The sequence below is a fragment of the Entelurus aequoreus genome, linkage group LG04 (assembly GCF_033978785.1).
Source record: "Entelurus aequoreus isolate RoL-2023_Sb linkage group LG04, RoL_Eaeq_v1.1, whole genome shotgun sequence".
Classification (NCBI taxonomy): Eukaryota; Metazoa; Chordata; class Actinopteri; order Syngnathiformes; family Syngnathidae; genus Entelurus; species Entelurus aequoreus.
The window spans coordinates 34,106,040-34,128,908 of NC_084734.1; the positions used below are offsets into that span (position 1 = coordinate 34,106,040).

General features: G+C 40.1%; 1 protein-coding gene across 1 annotated transcript in view; it reads right to left on the reverse strand.

Moving 5' to 3' along the window:
• Positions 1–15,559, reverse strand: part of pinx1 (PIN2 (TERF1) interacting telomerase inhibitor 1) — a 57,655-nt gene extending 42,096 nt beyond the window's left edge. The window contains exons 1-5 of the mRNA XM_062044664.1: positions 15,476–15,559; positions 14,795–14,904; positions 11,652–11,744; positions 11,349–11,427; positions 11,029–11,118 (exon numbers count right to left, since the gene is read on the reverse strand). Of these exons, the coding sequence (XP_061900648.1) occupies positions 11,029–11,118; positions 11,349–11,427; positions 11,652–11,744; positions 14,795–14,904; positions 15,476–15,494 (391 nt within the window). The 5' untranslated portion in view covers positions 15,495–15,559. The remainder of the gene's footprint in view (positions 1–11,028; positions 11,119–11,348; positions 11,428–11,651; positions 11,745–14,794; positions 14,905–15,475) is intronic.
• Positions 15,560–22,869: the final 7,310 nt, after the last annotated feature.

Here is a 22,869-nt window from a genome sequence, read left to right on the forward strand (position 1 = left end):
TTATGATAAATAAATGATAAATGGGTTATACTTGTATAGCGCTTTTCTACCTTAAAAAGGTACTCAAAGCGCTTTGACAGTATTTCCACATTCACCCATTCACACACACATTCACACACTGATGGAGGGAGCTGCCATGCAAGGTGCTACCAGCACCCATCAGGAGCAAGGGTGAAGTGTCTTGCCCAAGGACACAACGGACGTGACTAGGATGGTAGAAGGTGGGGATTGAACCCCAGTAACCAGCAACCCTCGTGTATATATATATATATACTGTAAGTGCCACGTATATACTGTATGTTTTTTTCCTTCTTTATTGTGCATTTTCGGCCGGTGCGACGTATACTCCGGAGCGACTTATAGTCCGAAAAATACGGTAGTTTTACCTACAGTACATCTGCGCAACAAGAATGTCGAATGTGAAAAGTGTAAGGCAACGGAAATATTTCCGTCAGTCCTTAACTCTTATAGTCATTAAAGTTGAGTATTTAAGTGTGTATGACAATTAAAAATTAAAAACATACCTTTGACATTGTCTAGTGTGAAAGGTTTTACATTATACATTAACAATAAAACATTGGATGACAAGATTTGCCATTTTTTTAAGGTTATTTTTCCGTTTTAGTTACATTATTGCCATCATTACAATTAGGGCTGCAGCAGTTCATTGATTATATTCATTAATTTGACTAGCTTTGATTTGTATTTTATTGCTACAATGGTTCGTTTATTCAGTTTACTCCTAAAATTCCTAAAATCTGGGAAATGTGAGCTTTTTCATGTTTTATTGGCACTTTTGGTAACTCAATTCGTCAACTTATACCTTTACTAACCTGTCGTGTCCGCACACTTCCTTTTTTGTCATTGCGCCTGTGAATTCTGTGATGTCTGGCCGAAGAAAATCCGACAAGCCAGGCCTCTCCAAGCCTCGTGTGTCTCCGGATCCATTTTAATGGATATTCACTTTGAAAACCTAACAACCACACATGCGCCATGGCGTCTTAATACACGATTACTCTTAAATGAGGACTTTGTGGAATTTGTTTCACGTCAAAAACATTTATACTCTTGAACAAGACCCCTAGAGTGTTGGCCTCTGTGCTCTGGGAGACGCTTAAGGCATATATTAGGGGGGAGATAAATTCTTCTACAAGTTAGGAGAAAAGACTCAGGAAGAATAAATTGACTAAGCTGACAACACATACACTCACTAGACAACTCTTTCGCTGTCTCTCAAAACTCAGATGCTTACAAGGAAAAGCTCTCTCTATAGGCAGAACTGGATAATCTTACGTCAGATCACGCCACTGACCAAATGCTGGGCTCAAGATTCCAGTTTTTTGAACATGGCGATAATGCCAGCATATTATTATTCGCCCATTCATTACACCAGATATCAACGTCTCATAATATTACACAGATTCAAACTGAGTCAGGTGTAACTCCTAGGGTACGTTATTTACCTTGAGATAAATAACGTACTTAAGGACTCGCCTGCTCAATTTCTACCCATGACCAGGATGACTTTTTTAATAAACTGGACATCCACTCAGTTCATCAGTCCGCTGCGATGGAATTGGAGAGACCAGTCACTGCTGCAGAACTGAATGTTGCAGCAAGGTTGGACTGGATGTTTACCTTTCCGAATTTTAACAAAAACTTTTGCCATAAACCTGCCCCTTTATTATTGAATATGTACAATTAATTATTTAAATCTGGCCACCTCTCACAAACGCTTAACCATGTGTCAATTTCTCTCCACTTGAAACACTTTGTATCGTCCTATTAGCCTGTTGACTTAGACTTAGACTTCCTTTTGTCATTCAAAGTTGAACTTTACAGTACAGATAAGAACGAAAGGTTGTTGCATTAGCTCATTGTAGTGCAGGATAAAAGAGCAATAAGGTGCAGACATAAATAAATAGATTACCGTACAGATAAATATATTGCACTTTTGCATATGCATCCACGTTTATGAATGTATATTATATTGTCTTTATATTCCAGCGAGTTCATCCGTTTTGGGGGGAATTGAGGGGATTATTATGATGCGTTCAAGAGTCTTATGGCCTGAGGGAAAAAGCTGTTACAGAACCTGGAGGTTCTGCTACGGAGGCTGCGGAACCGCTTTCTAGAGTGCAGCAGTGAAAACAGTCCTTGGTGGGGGTGGGAGGAGTCTCTGCAGATTTTCTGAGCCCTGGTTAGGCAGCGGCTTTTTGCGATTTCCTGAGCCCTGGTCAGGCAGCGGCTTTTTGCGATTTCCTGGATAGGAGGAAGAGGAGTCCTGATGATCTTTTCCGCCGTCCTCACCACTCTGCAGAGACTGGAGTGTGAATTTTGAATCGAATGTGGATTTTAAATTATTGTCTAAACTGCTAGCTTTACGTCTTGACACTATTCTTCCATCTATTACTAATGCAGATCACACTGGGTTCATCCGAAATAGGCACTCCTTTTCTAATCTTCGACGTATTTTCAATATATTGTACAATGTTCCTGCTTCCGATATCCAAGAGGCAGTGATACCACTGGATGTGGAAAAGGCGCAGAGGAACTATCAATATTATGTCTTGGACAGATTCGGCTTCAGTAATAGTTTTATCTCGTGGGTTAAGCTTATCTATTCATCCCCAGCGGCCTCGGTCAGGACAAATGATAATCAATCCCAAAACTTTCGCCTCTATCGTTTTACGCGGCACGGCTATCCTCTCAGCCCATTGCTTTTTGCTCTTGACATTGAGCCTCTGTCAATAGCGCTTCACTTATTATGGGTATATGTAGGCACAATGTGCAGTCCCGCTCTACGCAAATGATCTTCTATTTATCTCGGACCTCTACGTATCAGTCCCGGCTGCCCTGAGTAACTCTTCAAGCTTTTGGCCATGTGTCTGGTTACAAATTGAACTTGGGTAAAAGTGAAATATTTCCTGTAAACTCAGCTGCTAAGAAATATTCTAAGCACAATTTTCCCTTTTAAATTGCCTAGCAAATATTCTCATGCTTGGGTGTCCAGGTTATGCTTGCCGAGCTTTATAAAGCCAACTTTGCTTTACTGAGCCACAAATCCAGGGAGACTTTGAACACTGATAATTACTTACTTAATCTACGGTGGCACACGTCAACTCTATTCAAATGAATGTACTTCCGCGATTTTCCTTTCTGTTCCATTGCATACCACTTTTCTCCCCCAGTCCTTCTTTCGTAAATTAGATAGTCAGATTGTAGACTTCATTTGGAATAAGAAGACTCACAAATACGTAAACAATATTTGCAGAGACCTGGGTTCCTTTCGAAGTATGTAGGAGAGACTGATCTCCAAATTAACCCTGACTCAAAAACAATTGAAATGTGGGTGGTTGATAAGCCTTCAGTGTGTTTGCTGGTCGTTGTATCTCTCTATGGCCATTCAGGTATTCAACTGTCTGTGGTTTTATGTTGATATCTGTGGTTTCTCTTTTATTTATTCAATTATTTATTTTATTTAAATGTTTTACTTGTTGGGGGGGGGGACACAACATTGATTGCATGTTTGGCTCTCCCTGTCAACTATATGCATCTAAATCCAATAAACAAATGTTATTAAAAAAATGCATAAAATCCAGACCATGTGATTGTAACACTAAATTGGCCCTTGTGTGTGAATGTGAATGTTGTCTCATCTGTGTTGGCCCTGCGATGAGATGGCCACTTGTCCAGGGTGTACCCCGCCTTCCGTCCGAATGCAGCTGGGATAGGCTCCAACCACCCCCGCCACCCAGGGGGGGACAAGCGGTAGAAAATGGATGGATTAATGAAATGCACAAAACTTAAAATACATAAATTGTTTTCATAAGACTGCTCCGATAAACCGCACACGAGAGTGGTGGTGTGAGCGTGTAGCAGAAAACTTGCAGAAAGATAGAGATGGCTCAAAAAAGACGAGAAAGAAAGAGAGAAAAGGACCCAAATAAAACGAGAGAAGCCGTCGAAAGTATTACAATCATTTCAAGCTGGAAAATGTGTGTATGGTCAAACACAGCTGCTATGTCACTATACGGTAGTACTACATCGATGATGCAGCGCATTAGAAGAAAGCACCCTGCATACTTACAAAGGAAGCAAGCTTGGTAGCGTGGTCTTATGTCGCTGTTTTCTACATCAAATAGATTTTTAGTGCTGAAACTACTTTGTGGCTAAGTAGCGCGTTAGAGTCTACAGATAACTTTTTCCCAGGCATTTCTAAACCTTGAATGCATTTCTGCCATATTATGTCACTGACCTATCTTTTCCATCAGTGAAAGTGTCCAAAAAAATGCCCGTGAATTGTCTAGTGGTGTTAGGATGGAAGTTGGCAGCGCAAAGTTGGAGACAATGGCAGAGGAGACGGCAGAGGTGTCTTTATCATGTAAATCACCATAGCCATACCTAATCAAGTTCATGCCACCCATCGAGACCTCACTGAGTAAGTACACATTTCGATGTTTATTGTGCACCCACAAAAAAGTTCCTGTTGACATCCAACACAAATTTAAGGACACACGTTCAGGTACCGGTATTTCCCAAAGTTAACATAATAATCGCTGGCTAAGCTAGTCATCGCAAGTCACTCAGAAAGCAAACCTAGCATTTAGACCAGCGAGAAACATGTCTTTTGGCAGCAAAATGTCTTGTGTGTGTGTTTGAATGCACATGCGTGCAAGCATTTACATAAAGGCCTTTAGGTAGGATGATGTAGGAAAAATAACAAGTATAACTTTGGTTTGTTATTTAGAAATATTTGTGCAAGTTTTTTTTTCTCAAAACAAATTTGTTGTGGCCAATTTCAATATTTGTGTAGATTATGGCAGTAGTACATAATGGGGCTAATAAATATAAGTATTACTAAAAAGACAACCAGATCCATTGCAAGACTACATTATTCAAATAAAAGTTAATTCTAGATGATGAAAAATGCCTCTCACTTGTATAGTAGAAGGTGCGAGGCCATAAGTCAAGAAGTTGTTGAACGCTGACATTGAATTGGACCCAGAGAAGTCGAGAAAGACACTAAAAGACATTTGTTTGCGCCCAACTTTTTTCTTTTGATCTGCGTGAGGATTATGGTTTATTTTTCATTTAAACGGGAAGATGTAAACATCCCATCAGTCGGCAGCATCCCAATGAGAACAGACATTGCATGTTAAGTGATTGTTTTAATATGTTCGTAGTTTGTATTTCTTGTTTAGCACTTAGCAATAGTGCTACTTGGTGGATCTGCTTCTCACTCAGCTTCTAAAACTTGTAGCTCATCCTCCTTATATGCAGGCTCAAAAATACAATATTTTGATTATCATTCGTCCCAAAGTAGTCATCATTGATCTCATTAAAACTACCATGATTAGAGGTAGTAGTAGTTGTAGGAAATAGCAAATGTTTTGATGCGATTTTGAAAACAATGCTTAAAACGACCAAAATAGTTAGAATTAATTTTAAAAAAAGAAATATATGTGTGTGCTCGTCTTACATAGGATTGTGAATAATAGACAATATTCACCAAGAAGTGCAGTGTCCTTTTAAAGGGCATGTGATACAGTGTTACTAATCTCTTTTTATTTAATTAATACTGGTATATTCATATTTAGTGTATCTGCTGATGTAGTTAATTTTTTGTTGTTGTCGCCATCTGTCTTGTTTCTCGTCGACACAATTATCCCCTCTGCCTTAATTTTCTCCTGCTCCGGTCCAGTTGCATCAAACACTAAATATATATAAACACTTAATAAAGTTAAATGTAAATCATGCAACAAGAGAAGTATCCCACACTTCTCTTTCATAAAGTCAATCTGTAGAGCAGATACGGGTACATAACTCGACAATATTATTTGCCCATGTAGCTACACTGGACAGGTTAATAATATAATTTTAAAAAATGATACTAAATGTTATGTGCTGTGCAGGGAAATCAAATATATTCCCGGCAGTTAGAAAGTAATCAATTTGTACGAGAGACACCTATCAGCCACCTGCTATTAAGCAGTCAAATGTCCAAATCAATTATTAAGATAAATAAGAGAAGCAAGCGTCACTTTGGTTGCGTAAAAAGCTTCATCTGCAAAGATAGGTCTGGAGGCTGGTCTTCTTGTGAACACAGCCTTCCTAAATTTCCCATTAGGCGTCTTTCCTTTCCTCTTCCACAGTAGACCAAAATCTTTGACAGGTGCCAAAAAGTCAGGTGCTTCCTTCTTTTTTGGAGGGCCCAAACAGCTGGTGAAGAGAAGTGGAATGCATTTCACCGAAATAGTCTCAGGGGACCATCACAGAATATCGGCTGATGATGGGCTGGGGTACAAGTATGTCCCGGGGCAAAGACAATGAAACAGTCATCACAAATGTTCGACGGAACATACACATTAATCACTGGTCAAAACGCATGAGAAAGGTACTGTTAGGGTCACTTATCAAGGGGCTATTTTAAGGGCTCCAAAATTGTATGCAGTGTTAAAAACTAAGCTGGAATAACATTTTAGCTAGTTAGTCTGACAGCCATACTTCACCATCTGGAGTTGACCCAGCACAGGTAGCAAACATCCTGATAAGCTTTAATCTGATGGGGTCATCTGCTATGTCCACATAAATGGACAAGCCAGATGCCCCAAACAGGAAGCGGGAAGTAGCTGCTGAATGACGTAGAGATCTTCCAGATGTTTACCGAACAAAGTGATCACTGATTAATTACTTTAACAAAAGGTCAATAAGCGGAAGACTCGCTTTATTTTTCTGCCAACAAAAATAACCAGCAACATTTATCTAAAAATATTTTTTTCTTTGGTTTAATGCAACTTTTAATAAAAAGATGAGACTGTTGTCATTGATGACAGCATGTGAGTTATCAGCATACCTAATGGGAGCGTAGTAAAGCAAGCATTTAAAATGATTTTGCTTTTTCTTTCTTTTTTCATATGTGCAAAACATAGGGAGTAATCGAGATACTGTTTCCCTCTCACCCTCTACTCTGGAGTAAATCTCCAAGCTCAGGGAGAGAATGGCCACTGTGTTCAAGCACGCTGCCCAAAGCTTGTCATTTACAAAAAAATAAACCCAAAACCTGTGAAGTTGGCACATAGCGTAAATCGTAAATAAAATCCGAATACATTGATTTTCAAATCCTTTTCAAACTATATTCAATTGAATACACTGCAAAGACAAGATACTTAACGTTCAAACTGGTAAACTTTGTTATTTTTTGCAAATATTAGGTCATTTGGAATTAAATTCCTGCAACATGTTTCAAAAAAGCTGGCACAAGTGGCAAAAAAGACTGAGACAGTTGAGGAATGCCCATCAGACACTTATTTGGAACATCCCACAGGTGAACAGGCTAATTGGGAACAGGAGGGTGCCACAATTGGGTATAAAAGCAGCTTCCATGAAATGCTCAGTCATTCTCAACATGGGGCAAAGGTCACCACTTTGTGAACAAAATGCGTGAGCAAATTGTCGAACAGTTTAAGAACAACATTTTTCAAAGAGCTATTGCAAGGAATTTACGGATTTAACCATCTACTGTCCGTAATATCATCAAAAGTTTCAGAGAATCTGGAGAAATCACTGCACGTAAGCGGCAATGCACGTGACCTTCGATCACTCAGGTGGTACTGCATAAAAAAACGACATCAGTGTGTAAAGGATATCACTACATAGGCTCAGGAACACTTCAAAAATCCACTGTTAGTAACTACAGTTCGTCACTACATCTGTAAGTACACGTTAAAAACTCTACTATGCAAAGCGAAAGCCATTTATCAACAATACCCAGAAACTCAGCCGACTTCGCTGGGCCCGAGTTCATCTAAGATGGACTGATGCAAAGTGTTCTGTGGTCTGACGAGTCCACATTCCCGGGCGCGGCGCCGCTGCTGCCCACTGCTCCCCAAGGGGATGGGTCAAATGCAGAGGACAAATTTCACCACATCTAGTGTGTGTGTGACAATCATTGGTACTTTAATCTTAATTTCAAATTGTTTTTGGAAACTGTGAATGTCGTGTCCTCCGGACCAAACAGGAAAAGAACCATCCGGACTGTTATAGGCGCAAAGTTCAAAAGCCAGCATCTGTGATGGTATGGGGGTGTATTAGTGCCCAAGGCATGGGTAGCTTACACATCTGTGAAGGCACCATTAATGCTGAAAGGTACATACAGGTTTTAGAGCAACATATCATGAACGCCCTGCTTATTTCAGCAAGACAATGCCAAGCCACATTCTGCACGTGTTACAACAGCATGGCGTCGTAGTAAAAGAGTGCGGGTACTAGACTGGCCTGCCTGTAGTCCAGACCTGTCTCCCATTGAAAATGTGTGGCACATTATGAAGCGTAAAATCTGACAACGGAGACTCCAGACTTTTGAACAACTTAAGCTGTACATCAAGCAAGAATGGGAAAGAATTCCACCTGAAAAGCTTCTAAAATTGGTCCCCTCAGTTCCCAAACGTTTACTGAGTGTTGTTAAAAGGAAAGGCGAAGTAACACAGCGGTAAAAATGCCTCTGTGCCAACTTTTTTGCAATCTGTTGCTGCCATTGAATTCTAAGTTAATGATTATTTGCATGTGATGAATGCTTATTTAGTGAAAGGAAAAGAAAGAAAAGAAAAAACTGCTTCAGTATATATAAAGATGCATCAATAATCGATTTTGAATCGAATCGTAGCTCCTGAATCGTAATCGAATTGTAAGGTGGCCAAAGATTCCCACCTCTCCAAATAGTTGGTTAATATTCAAGTCACAAAATGTAAATGGAGTATTGTTGGCGGTTTTGGGATGGTTATTTCGAAGGCTTTATGAGCGGAATAGAAGACCTTGCATAGGACGCACTCTAAGCTGACTTTTGCTCGCAATTATTTACGAGTTAGAATGCATTTAGAAAAAATACATCTTGTCTTACGTAATAATAGTGAACGATAGACAAAATTCCTCAAAAAAAGAGCACACCAAATCTGATTTTTTTTGCCCTCAAGTGACACAGATCTGATTTTTTTTGCCAGTCTAAATGCTCCAAAGTGCTTCAAATCTGATATTTTGGCATCAGATTCAGGCCACATCAAGAGATAGTCCTGAATCCGATTAGAATCTGATCTTTTAACATTTGACTTCAATGCAACGCAACCTCAATGTGACTTTTTTGTCAGCTTTGGGCGAGCTACATCATTCGTGTGTGCCGGAAAGACGCAGTCACCAGCGAAAATGGATATTTCATCGCCACATCCGGTTTCGGTTTCTATTTAAGACGACCAAAAATTTCTGTGCATCACTTGACAGTTGCGCGCAATTAATGGGCTATATGTCCATCCATCCATTTTCTACCGCTTTTCCCTCGGAGTCGCGGGGGTGCTGGAGCCTATCCCAGCTGCACTCGGGACAAGTCGCCACCTCATCGCAGGGCCAACATAGACAGACAATATTCACACTCACATTCACACACTAGGGCCAATTTAGTGTTGCCAATCAACCTATTCCCAGGTGTATGTCTTTGGAGGTGGGAATAAGCTGGAGTACCTGGAGGGAAACCACACAGTCAGGGGGAGAACATGCAAACTCCACACAGAAACACCAAAAAGCCCGGGGATCGAACCCACGAAGAAATAGCGATTGTTGAAAGACCGGAATTGACACTGCGGCGCATTTTCTTACATGTGAGTTGACAAATAAGTCTCCCGTAGATCCATGCTGATATTGGTGTCTCCACAAATTAACAAAAATTTAAAAAATTACAACCCTCCCAAATATATTACACTATATACATCCATTCATACATTATTTTACTATCATTTATTTTCACGTAAAAAACCCCACTAATTTTTAAGGTGTTGTGACTTTTATTTTATAGTAGCAGCGACTTCCTCCCGGTTAACTTCCTTTGTTTTCACTTTATTGAAGTTCGCATGTAAGGGACGTCGAGGCCACATCAGGGCCTGTGCGCGTTTAAACTGGAGTCTGATTTAAAAAAATCCCATTTTACTTGCAGTATAAACAGTCAGCTGGAAAAAGTCAGATCTAAAAAAAAATTAGATTTGGGCCACTTTGGCCTGCAGTGTAAACGTAGTCTAAATTTCAACTAGTATACAAGAGGTTTCACTCTGTGCATTGTTCTCAACACCTGCGTGGGTTCGTTCAATAGCAGAATTGGTTGAACAGTGTAAACCCCTGTGAGTCATTCACAACTGTTGTTATGTGAGTGGAGGCGGGACTGCTACCGACTGAGCCTCACTAGTCACGACTTGCTAGTGAGAAGCTTTGCAGGGCAACAAAAAATCAGAAGGGAAAAAAAAAAGTTTTCGAATCCAAATGTCTCATTGTGGGAATTTTTCGGCTTCAAACCGAATGAGCAATATGAGCCCATCAACACGGACAATGTATTGTCCATCAAAATGTGTTATCGGCAAAGACCTACGATTGGCAGGTTATTTGAAAATGTTATAAAGTAACAAGTTAGTGGTTCCTGTCCAAGCTGTTACAGCTACAAAACTGTCTGTTAGCCCTTTAATCTCCCAACTAGAAGCATCTCACCCTTAAAGTATGACCTAGTGCTTACTCATTTTGCTCTCCAGTCATCCTTAAACACCAAGTTCCTCCTTGTGCCTATCACCCAGCAAGACTTCCTGATATGTAAAGGAGTAATGAAAGTTAAAGGTTACATCATCATGAATAACCTCCCCTAGCAGTGACCAGCGCCAAATGACCTTAGGGAGGTTGACAGATCTCTGATCAGCGTCTAGAGCTGTGAGCCATGCGAAGTGGACTCAGTGAGGGGTAAGGGAGGGCGTCTGGGTTGGATGGCATCAAAGTTAATAAAGAAAATAGTGACATGTAGCCAAAATCCTTTTTTTTTTTTCTTCTTTTTTTTTTTTAATAAATCACTTAAGTAGAAGACATGATAACGTTTTGGAATGCAAGTAGTAAATTTGTTCAAGGTAATTACTGAGAATGAGGGATAAGTTGTTATATGTAAAAAAAATTTAAAAGGCATTTGTCGATTGTCAATATCAAGAAAGGACTCTTGGTTGTGACACTCACCTTTTGCAAATTTCATATAATGAACTCGTTTTTTGGAGGTCTTCGACTTGTCTTCCAAGCTAAAGCTGTTCTGTTCTTTCGGCAGAGGTTCTGCAATTAGCAAAATATATATGTAATATATACACACAGACAATCAAAGTTACATCAGTAACACACAGTACTGTGTCCATTCTCCACTCCCTTATAACAATGTGCATCTCATGCCCTGCAGCACCCTCTACTGTCCCTCAAAAGTAGCGTCAACACAGAAAAAGTTCAATGATGTAAACGAGCACAAAAACAACTTGGAAGAAGTTCAAAATATATATTTTTATCATTACCAGTGTTTTTTTGGCCATGGCAGTTGTTTAGCTGAGCAAGAAGGTCATTGAAATCATCTTGGTGGGTGATCCAGTTATCCTAAGCACACAACAGAAAGGAATCACTTGTAAATGTAGGCATGGAATTAATATGGTACAATTAACTGGGACATACGCTACCAGTTATTATTACAAAAAATAAAAAGTATACACATATGTACAGAAATGTACAGAAAATGCAGAGTTGACATACTTTACAAGTTTGCATGCAAAAATATACCAGCAGTAACCTCAACAAATGTCCTAAATACTTAATAAGCTCACCTCATGGCTTTCTTTGCTTCCAACACCATTGTGGTCGTTTTTAGGTTTCACCTTGATGTGGTCAGTGGCTCCTTGTTCCATTCTGCCAAGGCCCTGCAAAGAGTAGTACAGCCATATATGTATTACTCATTGTGTCTTTAAAGTAGATTTGTAGCACTGTATGTCTTTATATATGTGGGAAAAACTCGCTGATTCATGCTCCTTTCCTCCCAGCAAATAGTTCCGGAAAAAAGTTTCATTCTTTTTAAGTCCATAATATTTGCATTTTGTTTAATAATGAGGCATAAAATATGCAACATACAGCAAACATGTAAATAGCAACGTGATCATCTCGGCCTGATAAATGGGGAGGACCCAGTGGCCCTAGCCGGCGCTTCAGAAGGAAATGGCGTCACAGGACACGGAAGCGTGGTTGTCATGGTAGCCTGATGACTCGGCTAAAGGCTGTGACTCCAATTCCATCCAGTCTTCTATCACCTTTTCTTTTTTTTTGTCCTGTCCAGCTTCTCAGGCAAATCATATAGTAGATGTAGATGCCTATATCGGCTGTTCAGATTTACTTTACAAAAGAGAAGTGTAGGATACTTCTCTTGTTGCCTTATTTGTATTTGACTTTATTAAATGTATTTATATTATCATTTGGTGCAGCCGGGCCGGAGCAGGAGGGGATAGAAAGAGAAAAAAAGGAGGACAGAGGGGGAAATTGTGGGGACAAGAGGGGGATTAGACAGAGAGACAAAAACAACAACAGCAAACACAACAACAATAGAGCAACATCAGCAAATACGACATGTACAAATATGATGGTAAAAGTAATAGCAAATAAGCAGTTAGCGAAAAAATAAAAAATAATACAGAAATGACAATGAGCATTATTACACTAAAAATTGAGCAATACGAATACCAATAGAATTAGCGCTATTGATAATGAACAATACCAATACTTTACCTTTATTATCAACAATACAGTTGTTCAAATGCAACAATACATATACGTAATGATAACTTGAGATATGAAAGAATGCAGAAAAATGGAGGGGAAGAAAGAGAAGCAACCTACATTAACCTTGTAGATTGTTATAGTAACAATAGGTTAATCTTTGTCAGTGTGCCATGTGTTATACCCAGTTTACCCTAGGACAACAACATTAATATATGTTTGATGAAACGTGATTATGTGCATGAGTGTATGTACTTGTATGTGTACAGTATGTGTATACGTGTGTTTGTACCGTGAATGTATATGTACAGTATGTGTATGTTTGTACAGTGAATGTATATGTACAGTATGTGTATGTGTGTGTTTGTACAGTGAATGTATATGTACAGTATGTGTATACAGTATGTGTGTTTGTACAGTGAATGTATATGTACAGTATGTGTATACAGTATGTGTGTTTGTACAGTGAATGTATATGTACAGTATGTGTATATGTGTTTGTACAGTGAGTGTATATGTACAGTAAGTGTATATGTATGTTTGTACAGTGAATGTATATGTACAGTATGTGTATGTTTGTATAATGAATGTGCGTGTGGATGTACGAACTTTGAGTGTGTAAATATGTACTGTATTTGTATATGTATGTGGGAGCGTAGGTACCTTTGTATGTGTGTATGTATGTATGTGAGTATATGTGAATTTGTATGTACAATACATTTGACTCCCAGTGTGTGCGGGAGCCAGAGAACTGCCCCAGTCTCCCCGAGAGCCCATCCCACAAACAGTAGGTGTGGTGCCCAGGGAACCAGGGACCACCGCCCCCACGCAGCCAAGCCGGACAGCGACAGGAACCCCAGAGCCCGGCCCACCGTGCCACCCACAAGGGCCAGCAGCAGGCAGCAGACAGATGCACCCAGCAGAGGACAAGGCACGAGAAAAGCTGGGGACAGCCAGACCCCAAGCCAGCGAGAGACCACACCCCACACAGGCAGAAAGGCGGGACGCCCCGCCTGAGGGGCCCCGACACCCCCCGCAACCGGACGGGAAGACCGCCCCCGCCCCACCGGCAACTGGGCCCCCACGAGCCCACCCCCCAACCCCGGAGAGCGCGGCGAGGCCAGCCCCCGGCCACCCCACCCAAGTCGGCCGCCACAGGACCACCCAGCACGGGGCCACGGGAACCACCCACCCCACCCGCAGGGACCCCAACGATGGAGATGGAACAACCAGCAACCGCCCCGCCGAGTCCCCACCTGAGGTAGGGGGGAAAAACTTTTGCTAACGTAAAGGCAATACAGCAGCAGCTGAAGCTCCTTCTAGGCAGGTCGCAACCAATGTTATTAGCAGCTCAAGCTAACTAGTGGCTGGCTACAAATGAGTGGTTGGAGAAGCAGTGTGAGAAAAGTTGTTCAGCACCGTAAGCGCTTACAATAATGTCGCTATAGCTGGATTAATATGCAAGTCACAGCATCTAAATGAGACATTGTTCCCAGTTTTGGGATATTTTTCAGAGGGCTTTATAGATGGAATAGATGAATCCCATTACCTGCATTGTTTGTCATCTTTTACTAGAAGTTATACACAATTTAGAATGCACAGAAAAGGGAAAGAGTGGTGCTATTGTACAACTAAAGATTGTGGATGATAGATAAAATTCCAAAAAAGGTGCAGCTCCCCTTAAAACCCAGCAATACAAATGGCTAACAGGGTTAATGTTTTCTGCTTGCACATTATAAACGCTCAGCTGATGTTTTTAGCGCCATATACCTTATAATTACTTAGCTTCATCACATTATCATGTACTTCTTAGGCCATAATATTTATAAATCACATCTCCAATTTCATTTGCCTCACAATACGAAGGTCCTGGGTTCCAACCTGGGCTCTGGGTCTTTCTGTGTGGAGTTTGCATGTTCTCCCTGTGACTGCCTGGGTTCCCTCCCACCTCCAAAGACATGCACCTGGGTATAGGTTGATTGGCAACATCAAATCGGCCCTAGTGTGTGAATGTGAGTGTGAATGTTGTCTGTGTGTGTTGGCCCTGTGATGAGGTGGCGACTTGTCCAGGATGTACCGAATGCAGCTGAGAATCCAGCACCTCCCGCGACCGCGTAAGGGACAAGCGGTAGAAAATGGATGGATGGATGTCCAGAAATAACTGAACCCAGAACTCACGACATGAATAAATACAAACACAAACCTTGCCCTTGGACCAACCCATTCGCTCCAACATCTTCTGACCAAACCTGGAGTCATCATTGCTCCAGGTACTGTTCCTTGGGTCAATTGACCACTTCTGTTTCCTCCGGGCTGGAAAAAGAGAAGTACTGTTATTATAAAACTAACTACTGATAAAATAAAATCGACACAATCAGACACCAAATAGCAGTTCAAGCTAACTTGTTGTTTTTTTTACATTGATTATCTGTCTATCTGCGTTGGCCCTGTGATGAGATAGCGACTTGTCCAGGGTGTACTCCTCGCCTTCCCCCGCAACCCCGTAGGGGACAAGCGGTAGAAAATGGATGGGTGGATGGATGATTCTATTCAGAATTCACGTGAACTGGACTGAACAATATTACTAAAGCCAAATTGCTATATCACGAAAAAAAAAATGTTATAATGTAGTTTGAAGTTTATCTGATGCCAACTCATAAACTCAGAACAATTATTGCAAGTTCACATGACAACACATGTGCTAACAGACAATGCTAACGCTGATGCTAGCGAGTCGAACTTTGATTAGGTAACGTTTAACGGATAGTTCCACAAACGACCACTTTTCTGGAGCTTGAACACACAAGACACGTATATGCACGTTGTTAAATAAAAGGAAAATGTCACATTTGCATGAAAATACTTTTTATTTTAAATTCCTTACGTTCAGCAAGCATGGACATCCTCCTGGGGTCCTCTTGAGTGGGAGTCTTGGAAAATGCCTGACGAAAATATGACGCCCGTTCAATCGCCTGTTTAAAATCCTACTTGCGTATTTAAAGATTGTTATTTTTTTATACATTCTAAAGTGTCTTTTTAAAAAATGTGCTCATCATTGTTTAAAATCGTTTTTTATTGCTTGTTGTTTAATAAAGACAACCTGTTGTTTTATAAAGACAACCAGCAGATGGCGCTGCAATCGTAAGAAAGCATCCATAACTTTGCACTAATGGGTTTGCTTGCAATTTCGGTATAAAAAATATAATATAATACAATAATATATAATAATAAACATTTTATACACAAAGAAAACTAATGGATGCTGCTTTTAGACAGAAAACACAACATTCTATTCAAAACTAAAAAAAAAAAAAGACACAAATTGTAAGTACAATTATTCTCAACAAGAGGAGAAATATAACCTTAGAGAAACATTTTATCTAAAACCTTTAAAAGCACGTACAACACTTAAAACCTTTAGTATATCAGTATGTGGAATTACATTTTGGAATGGATTAAGTAAATAAATCAAACAACGCACTAATCCAGTTTAAAACACTGTTCAAACTACAAGTGTTCACAAAGTACAAAAAAGAATAATTATGATAAAGGTAATCTCATTCATTCAGCTGAATTACTTTACTATTTATCTATTATAACTTTAACTATTGTGTATATGTTTATATGTCTAATATGTATTTACTTACTTCTTGCATATTTATTTATTTACTTATTTATGTATTCACTGTTCTGTTACAAACGCAGAACAAAGAAATTGGATAAAAAGGGGTAGGATTAAATAAGCTCTGCTTCTTCCTACTCCTTTTCGGACATGCTGTAATGAAACAACTGGAAATATGTGATGCTTTACATTGTTATTGTATCTTATGCATGTTCGAAATAAACTGAAACTGAACTGAACAGTACAGTATATGATATTTGCAGCAGTGTATCTTCACCTGTAAGGGTAATTCTGTGCTAAACTTGAAGGTGTAACACACATTGTCATGTTTTAAAAGCAGCCATCTCACGCTTCCCAAAAAGTAAACACCTTCGGCTGAAATGTGGACCAGCTGGATTCCTTGGGAATATTTATGTCATCTTATGTAACAGACCAAGTTGCAACGCTAGAGGATGACAGTAATGAACATAATTGAAAGTTGAGCCATGTTGGTGGTTGACTTTCATATAAAGCATGCCTATGCTTGTGGTCTGGGTGTGTGGCGGGCTTTGGAGTCAAAATAACTTTGTTTTATTTCATATTGTGATCACAACAACACATTACAAGTGATTGAAATTGTTGCCTGTTGACCATGTGCGTGCACTTGTGTTATGAAACGATTGTACGGTGGGAAAAACAAACTAACTGATACGAGCAGAGTTGTGTTTACATTTCAAGGCTATGGATAGTTTAAATAAACTCAAAATACCCAGGAAGCTGCATGCTGCGTTCTTAGAAATCCCCCCCCCCCAAAAAAGCCCTTCGAAGGAGGTGGGCGCTAATCTAACAAAACATGCCACAGTTTCGCTCTGAAAATGTATTGCAAACAATCAAATGATTACGATGTATTTAATTAATATTTGTTGGTGTTATCGTTACTTACAGTGCTTCACTTATTCAACATTTTGTTGTTACAGCCATATTCCAAAACTGAATGAAGTCATTTATTTCCTCAAAATTCTACACACAACACCTCATAATGACAATGTGAAAACTTTTTCTTTAGAACTTTTGGACATTTATTTGAAGAAGAAAAAAACTACAAAATCACATCTACATAAGTATTCACAGCCTTTGCTCAATACTTTGCTGATGCATCTTTGGCAGCAATTACAGCCTCAAGTCTTTTTGAATACGATGCCACAAGCTTGGCACACCTATTTTTGGGCAATTTTTGCCCATTCCTCTTTGGATGGAAGCGTCAGTTCACAGCCATTTTCAGAATGTTAAATCGGATTCAAGTCTGGGCTCTGGCTGGGCCACTCAATGACATTTACAGGGTTGTCCTGAAGCCATTTCTTTGATATCTTGGCTGTGTATTTAGGGTCGTTTTCTTGCTGAAAGATGAACCGTCGGCCCAGTCTGAGTTCAAGAGCTCTCTGGAGCAGGTTTTTATCCAGGATGTTTCTGTACATTGCTGCATGCATCTTTCCCTCTATCCAGTTCCTGTCGCTGAAAAACATCCCCACAGCATGATGCTGCCACCACCATGCTTCACTGTAGGTGATGAGCGATGACTGGTTTCCCTCCAAACATGAAGCCTGGCAAAGAGTTCAATCTTTGTCTCATTAGACCAGAGAATTTTGTTTCTCATGGTCTGACAGTCTTTCAGGTGCATTTTGGCAAACTTTTACAAAGGAATGGCTTCTGTCTGGCCACTCTAACATACAGGCCTGCAAATAAGCATGTAGTGCACTCTTGACCTATTTGTGAATCTTTACACAGTTGGATTGTACTCTTGCAGACTACATTTCATTTGATACAGCATCAGAAACACCCTGGTTGTTAGAACAGTCTAGATCTGGATTATGTGAAACACCAATCTGACCCGGGATCTGTGTTTAAAAACGTCTCTGTGATGGGATTATCAGCACGTTGTGTAACAAACACCTGAAAGGCCAAATTAGGTTAAGCTCAATGCTAAAATGATAGCTAACACCAGAGATCAAGAAAATCCTATAAGATTATAAAGATGTACCAAGTACGCAAAAATGTATTTGATGACCTCAAGTCCAACAAAAATAATTACGCACAATTCTCTTAATACACTATTGTGGAGGGAATTATCTTTTTGTGTAAATGAGTAGAACATATGAGATTCGAGGAGAAAGTATTACTAATAGACTTAGACAAACTTTATTGATCCACAATGGAAATTGTTCCACACAGTAGCTCAGTTACAAAGGATGGAAAGGGTAAGGATGGAAAAGACAATGCACACAAGGGCACAAAAAGAGGGCAAAAACAAAAGGTATAACGTAGACTAAAAAGGTACCATAGTAGCAATATAAAATATGTAATATTTACATATTATATATACAGTATTATCAGTATTATTACTAAAATCATTGTGTTGATTAGCACCACTTTGCAACTTTTACAAATATCCACATCTTGCAGATGATTAAATTTTGTCATTTAACATTAAGAATTCAACAGGGTTTTTTTTGTCAATGCAAAAACAAGTAGCTATTTTTAATATTAACAATAGGAGGGAAAATACTTTCACACTTTTCAATATTTCATTTTAAAGTCCTACATATCTAAGTCCAGTTGTTATTTTCTGGTGGGAAAAAAAATAAACCTGGAGTTCAGGTCAGTGAGCGTCTAAAGGATTAACTGCACATGTTTTTACTTTTTCTCTGAACTTCTTATTTGATGGCAAAGAGGAGAGGTGTCATGATAATCACAGAATATAAAAGGGAATTCAAGAGTCTGGCTGCACAGTACAACTTGGGCACTAATTTAGATTTAGATTTAGATGTATTGGTCCCCTTGGGGAAATTCATTGTCACTGCCGTACATTTGAACAATAGACATTACACATCACAAAAAATAACAAAAAGACATCCTACATGACCAACACACATTTACAGGCTTGTCAGACAGGTCGGCCGGGCCTGCTGTTAAGGGCGGCTATAGCTGCAGGGATCAGGCTTTTCCTGAGGCGGGCCGTCCGGAATTTGATAGTTCTTTACCTGCGCCCTGATGGTAGTGGGATGATGTATTGGTGTAGTGGGTGAGTTTTTGCCAGTCGAGTGATGGACCTGTGGTTTAAGTCTGAAATGTTGGGTGTGAGTAGGCCGATGATTTTAGCTGCTATGTTTGTAATGCGTGTGAGTTTGGTCCGGTTGGTTACAGAAAGCATGGTGAAAAAACATGTGGAACAGTACAGAAGGATGGGTTGAACAATGCTTTGGTAAAGTAATAACAGGAGATGAGGTGCAACGTATAGTCCTTTAAGTTTTTGGATGGCTGACAGTCTTTGTTGACTTCTTTTTTGAATGTCCGTGGTGTGCTGATCAAAGGTGAGTTTATTGTCCAAGGTTACGCCCAGGTATTTAAAAGTGTCAACTGTTTTAACTGTTTGTGTGTTTATGATGATGGGGTTCTGAGGTGAGGGGGGGTTGAACCATATTTCTTTTGTTTTATTGACACTAAAGGCCTACTGAAATGATTTTTTTTTATTTAAACGGGGATAGCAGATCTATTCTATGTGTCATACTTGATCATTTCGCGATATTGCCATATTTTTGCTGAAAGGATTTAGAATAGAACAACGACGATAAAGATTGCAACTTTTGGTATCTGATAAAAAAAAGGCTTGCCCCTACCGGAAGTAGCGTGACGTAGTCAGTTGAACATATACGCAAAGTTCCCTATTGTTTACAATGATGGCCGCATGAAGTGAGAGAGATTCGGACCGAGAAAGCGACAATTTCCCCATTAATTTGAGCCAGGATGAAAGATTTGTGGATGAATAAAGTGCAAGTGAAGGACTAGTGGGGAGTTGAAGCTATTCAGATAGGGAAGATGCTGTGAGAGCCGGGGGTGACCTGATATTCAGCTGGGAATGACTACAACAGTAAATAAACACAAGACATATATATACTCTATTAGCCACAACACAACCAGGCTTATATTTAATATGCCACAAATTAATCCTGCATAAAAACACCTGCGTGTTTGTTACGCTAGCTCCTAGCTCCTCTGCTAGCTCCTAGCTCCATAGAACACGCCAATACAATTCAAACACCTGATCAACACACACAATCACTCAGCCCAAAAGACCGTTCACCTAACCCAAGGTTCATAAAGCTTATATATTTTTAAAAAGTTACGTACATACGCAAAAAAAAGTTGTGCACATACGGTCAAGCGATCAAATGTTTAGAAGCCAAAGCTGCATACTCACAGTAGCACGTCTGCGTCTTTGTCATCCAAATCAAAGTAATCCTGGTAAGAGTCTGTGTTGTCCCAGTTCTCTACAGGCGTCTGTGTATCGAAGTCAAAAGTCCTCCTGGTTAGAGTCTCTGTTATCCGAGTTCTTCCATCTTGACTGCATCTTTCGGGAATGTAAACAAAGAAGCGCCGGCTGTGTACTGTTGTTGCTGACTACGTTCGAAAAATACGTCCATTTCGCACCGACAACTTTCTTCTTTGCTTGCTCAGCTTCCTTCTCCATAATGCAATGAACATGATTGCAACAGATTCACGAACACAGATGTCCAGAATACTGTGGAATTATGAAATGAAAACAGAGCTTTTTCATATTGGCTTCAATGTGGAAGGCATACCCGTGTTCGCCGGGCTACGTCACGCGCATACGTCATCCTCAGCGGCAAATTTAAAATGTCACTTTATAAGTTAACCCGGCCGTATTGGCATGTTTTATAATGTTAAGATTTCATCATTGATATATAAACTATCAGACTGCGTGGTCGGTAGTAGTGGGTTTCAGTAGGCCTTTAATTTCCAGATAACTGGCTGTGCATGACTCTGTGAAATGTTTGACTGTGTTATGATAGTCCAGGATGGATTGACTGTTGGAGAGGAGTGCGAGAATGGCTGTGTCATTTGAGTATTTTAAGTATGTTGTGGTGGGTGAGATGCTACGGCAGTCATTGGTGTAGAGTGTGAACAGGAAAGGGCTCAACACACATCCCTGTGGGACCCCGGTGTTGATGGTTATCGTATTATTAAATATGAAATGGCGTTTTTACCTTGAAAAAAGGCTGAACATTTGGAATTTCAAGATTTAATTTTTAGTCTCCCCAAAAGAGTCTGTTTTTTTTTCCTGTGGCTCTCATATACAAATGATCTGGAGAGATCCGGTCACGACAAAAAGAATCCGCTGGAGAAAAAGTGTCCAGGTCTGTCTGCATTTTGCAATTTGATCACTAATTTACTCTACGTTTAAGACCCGATTATGAGAGAACCTTGGATCGAAGTCTCAAAAATGGTGTTGTCCTATAGTCAGGGTCTAGAGATTTATATAGGCAAACCAAACGGTGGTAGGGAACTACTCATCCCCAGAGCTTTTCCTCCTGTCACTCACACACACCAGTGACTTGACAAAGAGGCCCGCCGGGGGAAAAGGTCTCAGGTCAGTCTGCTTATACAATTTGATCAATATTTTACTATATTGACCCAAAAAAAAAAAAGTTTCCCTTAAAAAAAATCATACAAAGCTGGGTTGTCTTATGGTCAGGGTCTAGAGATTCCTACAGTCAAGCTAATAAGCGTTTTACCACACACAAATTAACAAAGGTAACAAACAACAAATGTTGATCAATGAAACAGCTTAGAAATACACTATATTGCCAAAAGTATTTGGCCACCCATCCAAATGATCAGATCCAGGTGTCCTAATCACTTGGCCCGGCCACAGCTGTACAAAATCAAGAACTTAGGCATGGAGACTGTTTCTACAAAAATTTGTGAAAGAATGAGCCGCTCTCAGGAGCTCAGTGATTTCCAGCGTGGAACTGTCATAGGATGCCACCTGTGCAACAAATCCAGTCGTGAAATTTCCTCGCTCCTAAATATTCTGGGTTTGGAGGTTGCCAGGAGAACGGTATATTTTGGACTGCATTGTGCCGAGTGTGAAATTTGGTGGATGAGGAATTATGGTGTGGGGTTGTTTTTCAGGAGATGGGCTTGGCCCCTTAGTTCCAGTGAAATGAACTTTGAATGCTCCAGGATACCAAAACATTTTGGACAATTCCATGCTCCCAACCTTGTGGGAACAGTTTGGAGCGGGCCCCTTCCACTTCCAACATGACTGTGCACCAGTGCACAAAGCAAGGTCCATAAAGACATGGATAACAGAGTCTGGAGTGGATGAACTTGACTGGCCTGCACAGAGTCCTGACCTAAACCCAATAGAACATCTTTGGGATGAATTAGAACAGAGACTGAGAGCCAGGCCTTCTCGACCAACATCAATGTGTGTGACCTCACCAATGCGCTTTTGGATGAATAGTGGAAAATTCCTATAAACACACTCCGCAACATTGTGGACAGCCTTCCCGGAAGAGTTGAAGCTGTAATAGCTGCAAAAGGTGGACCGACATCATATTGAACCCTATGGGTTAGGAATGGGATGGCACTTCAAGTTCATATGTGAATGAAGGGAGGTGGCCAAAAACTTTTGGCAATATAGGGTATATATATATTTATTTTTTCACAATCTTTGATTTTGTTATGGCCTTACATTAAGCGTCGTCTTATATTCGGCATACACCGGTAACATGCAGGGCCTTATAACTCCAACGGTACCTATAAGACACAACTAGGTGACTAGGTTCTGACGTCTTCAAGGGGTGAGTCACTTT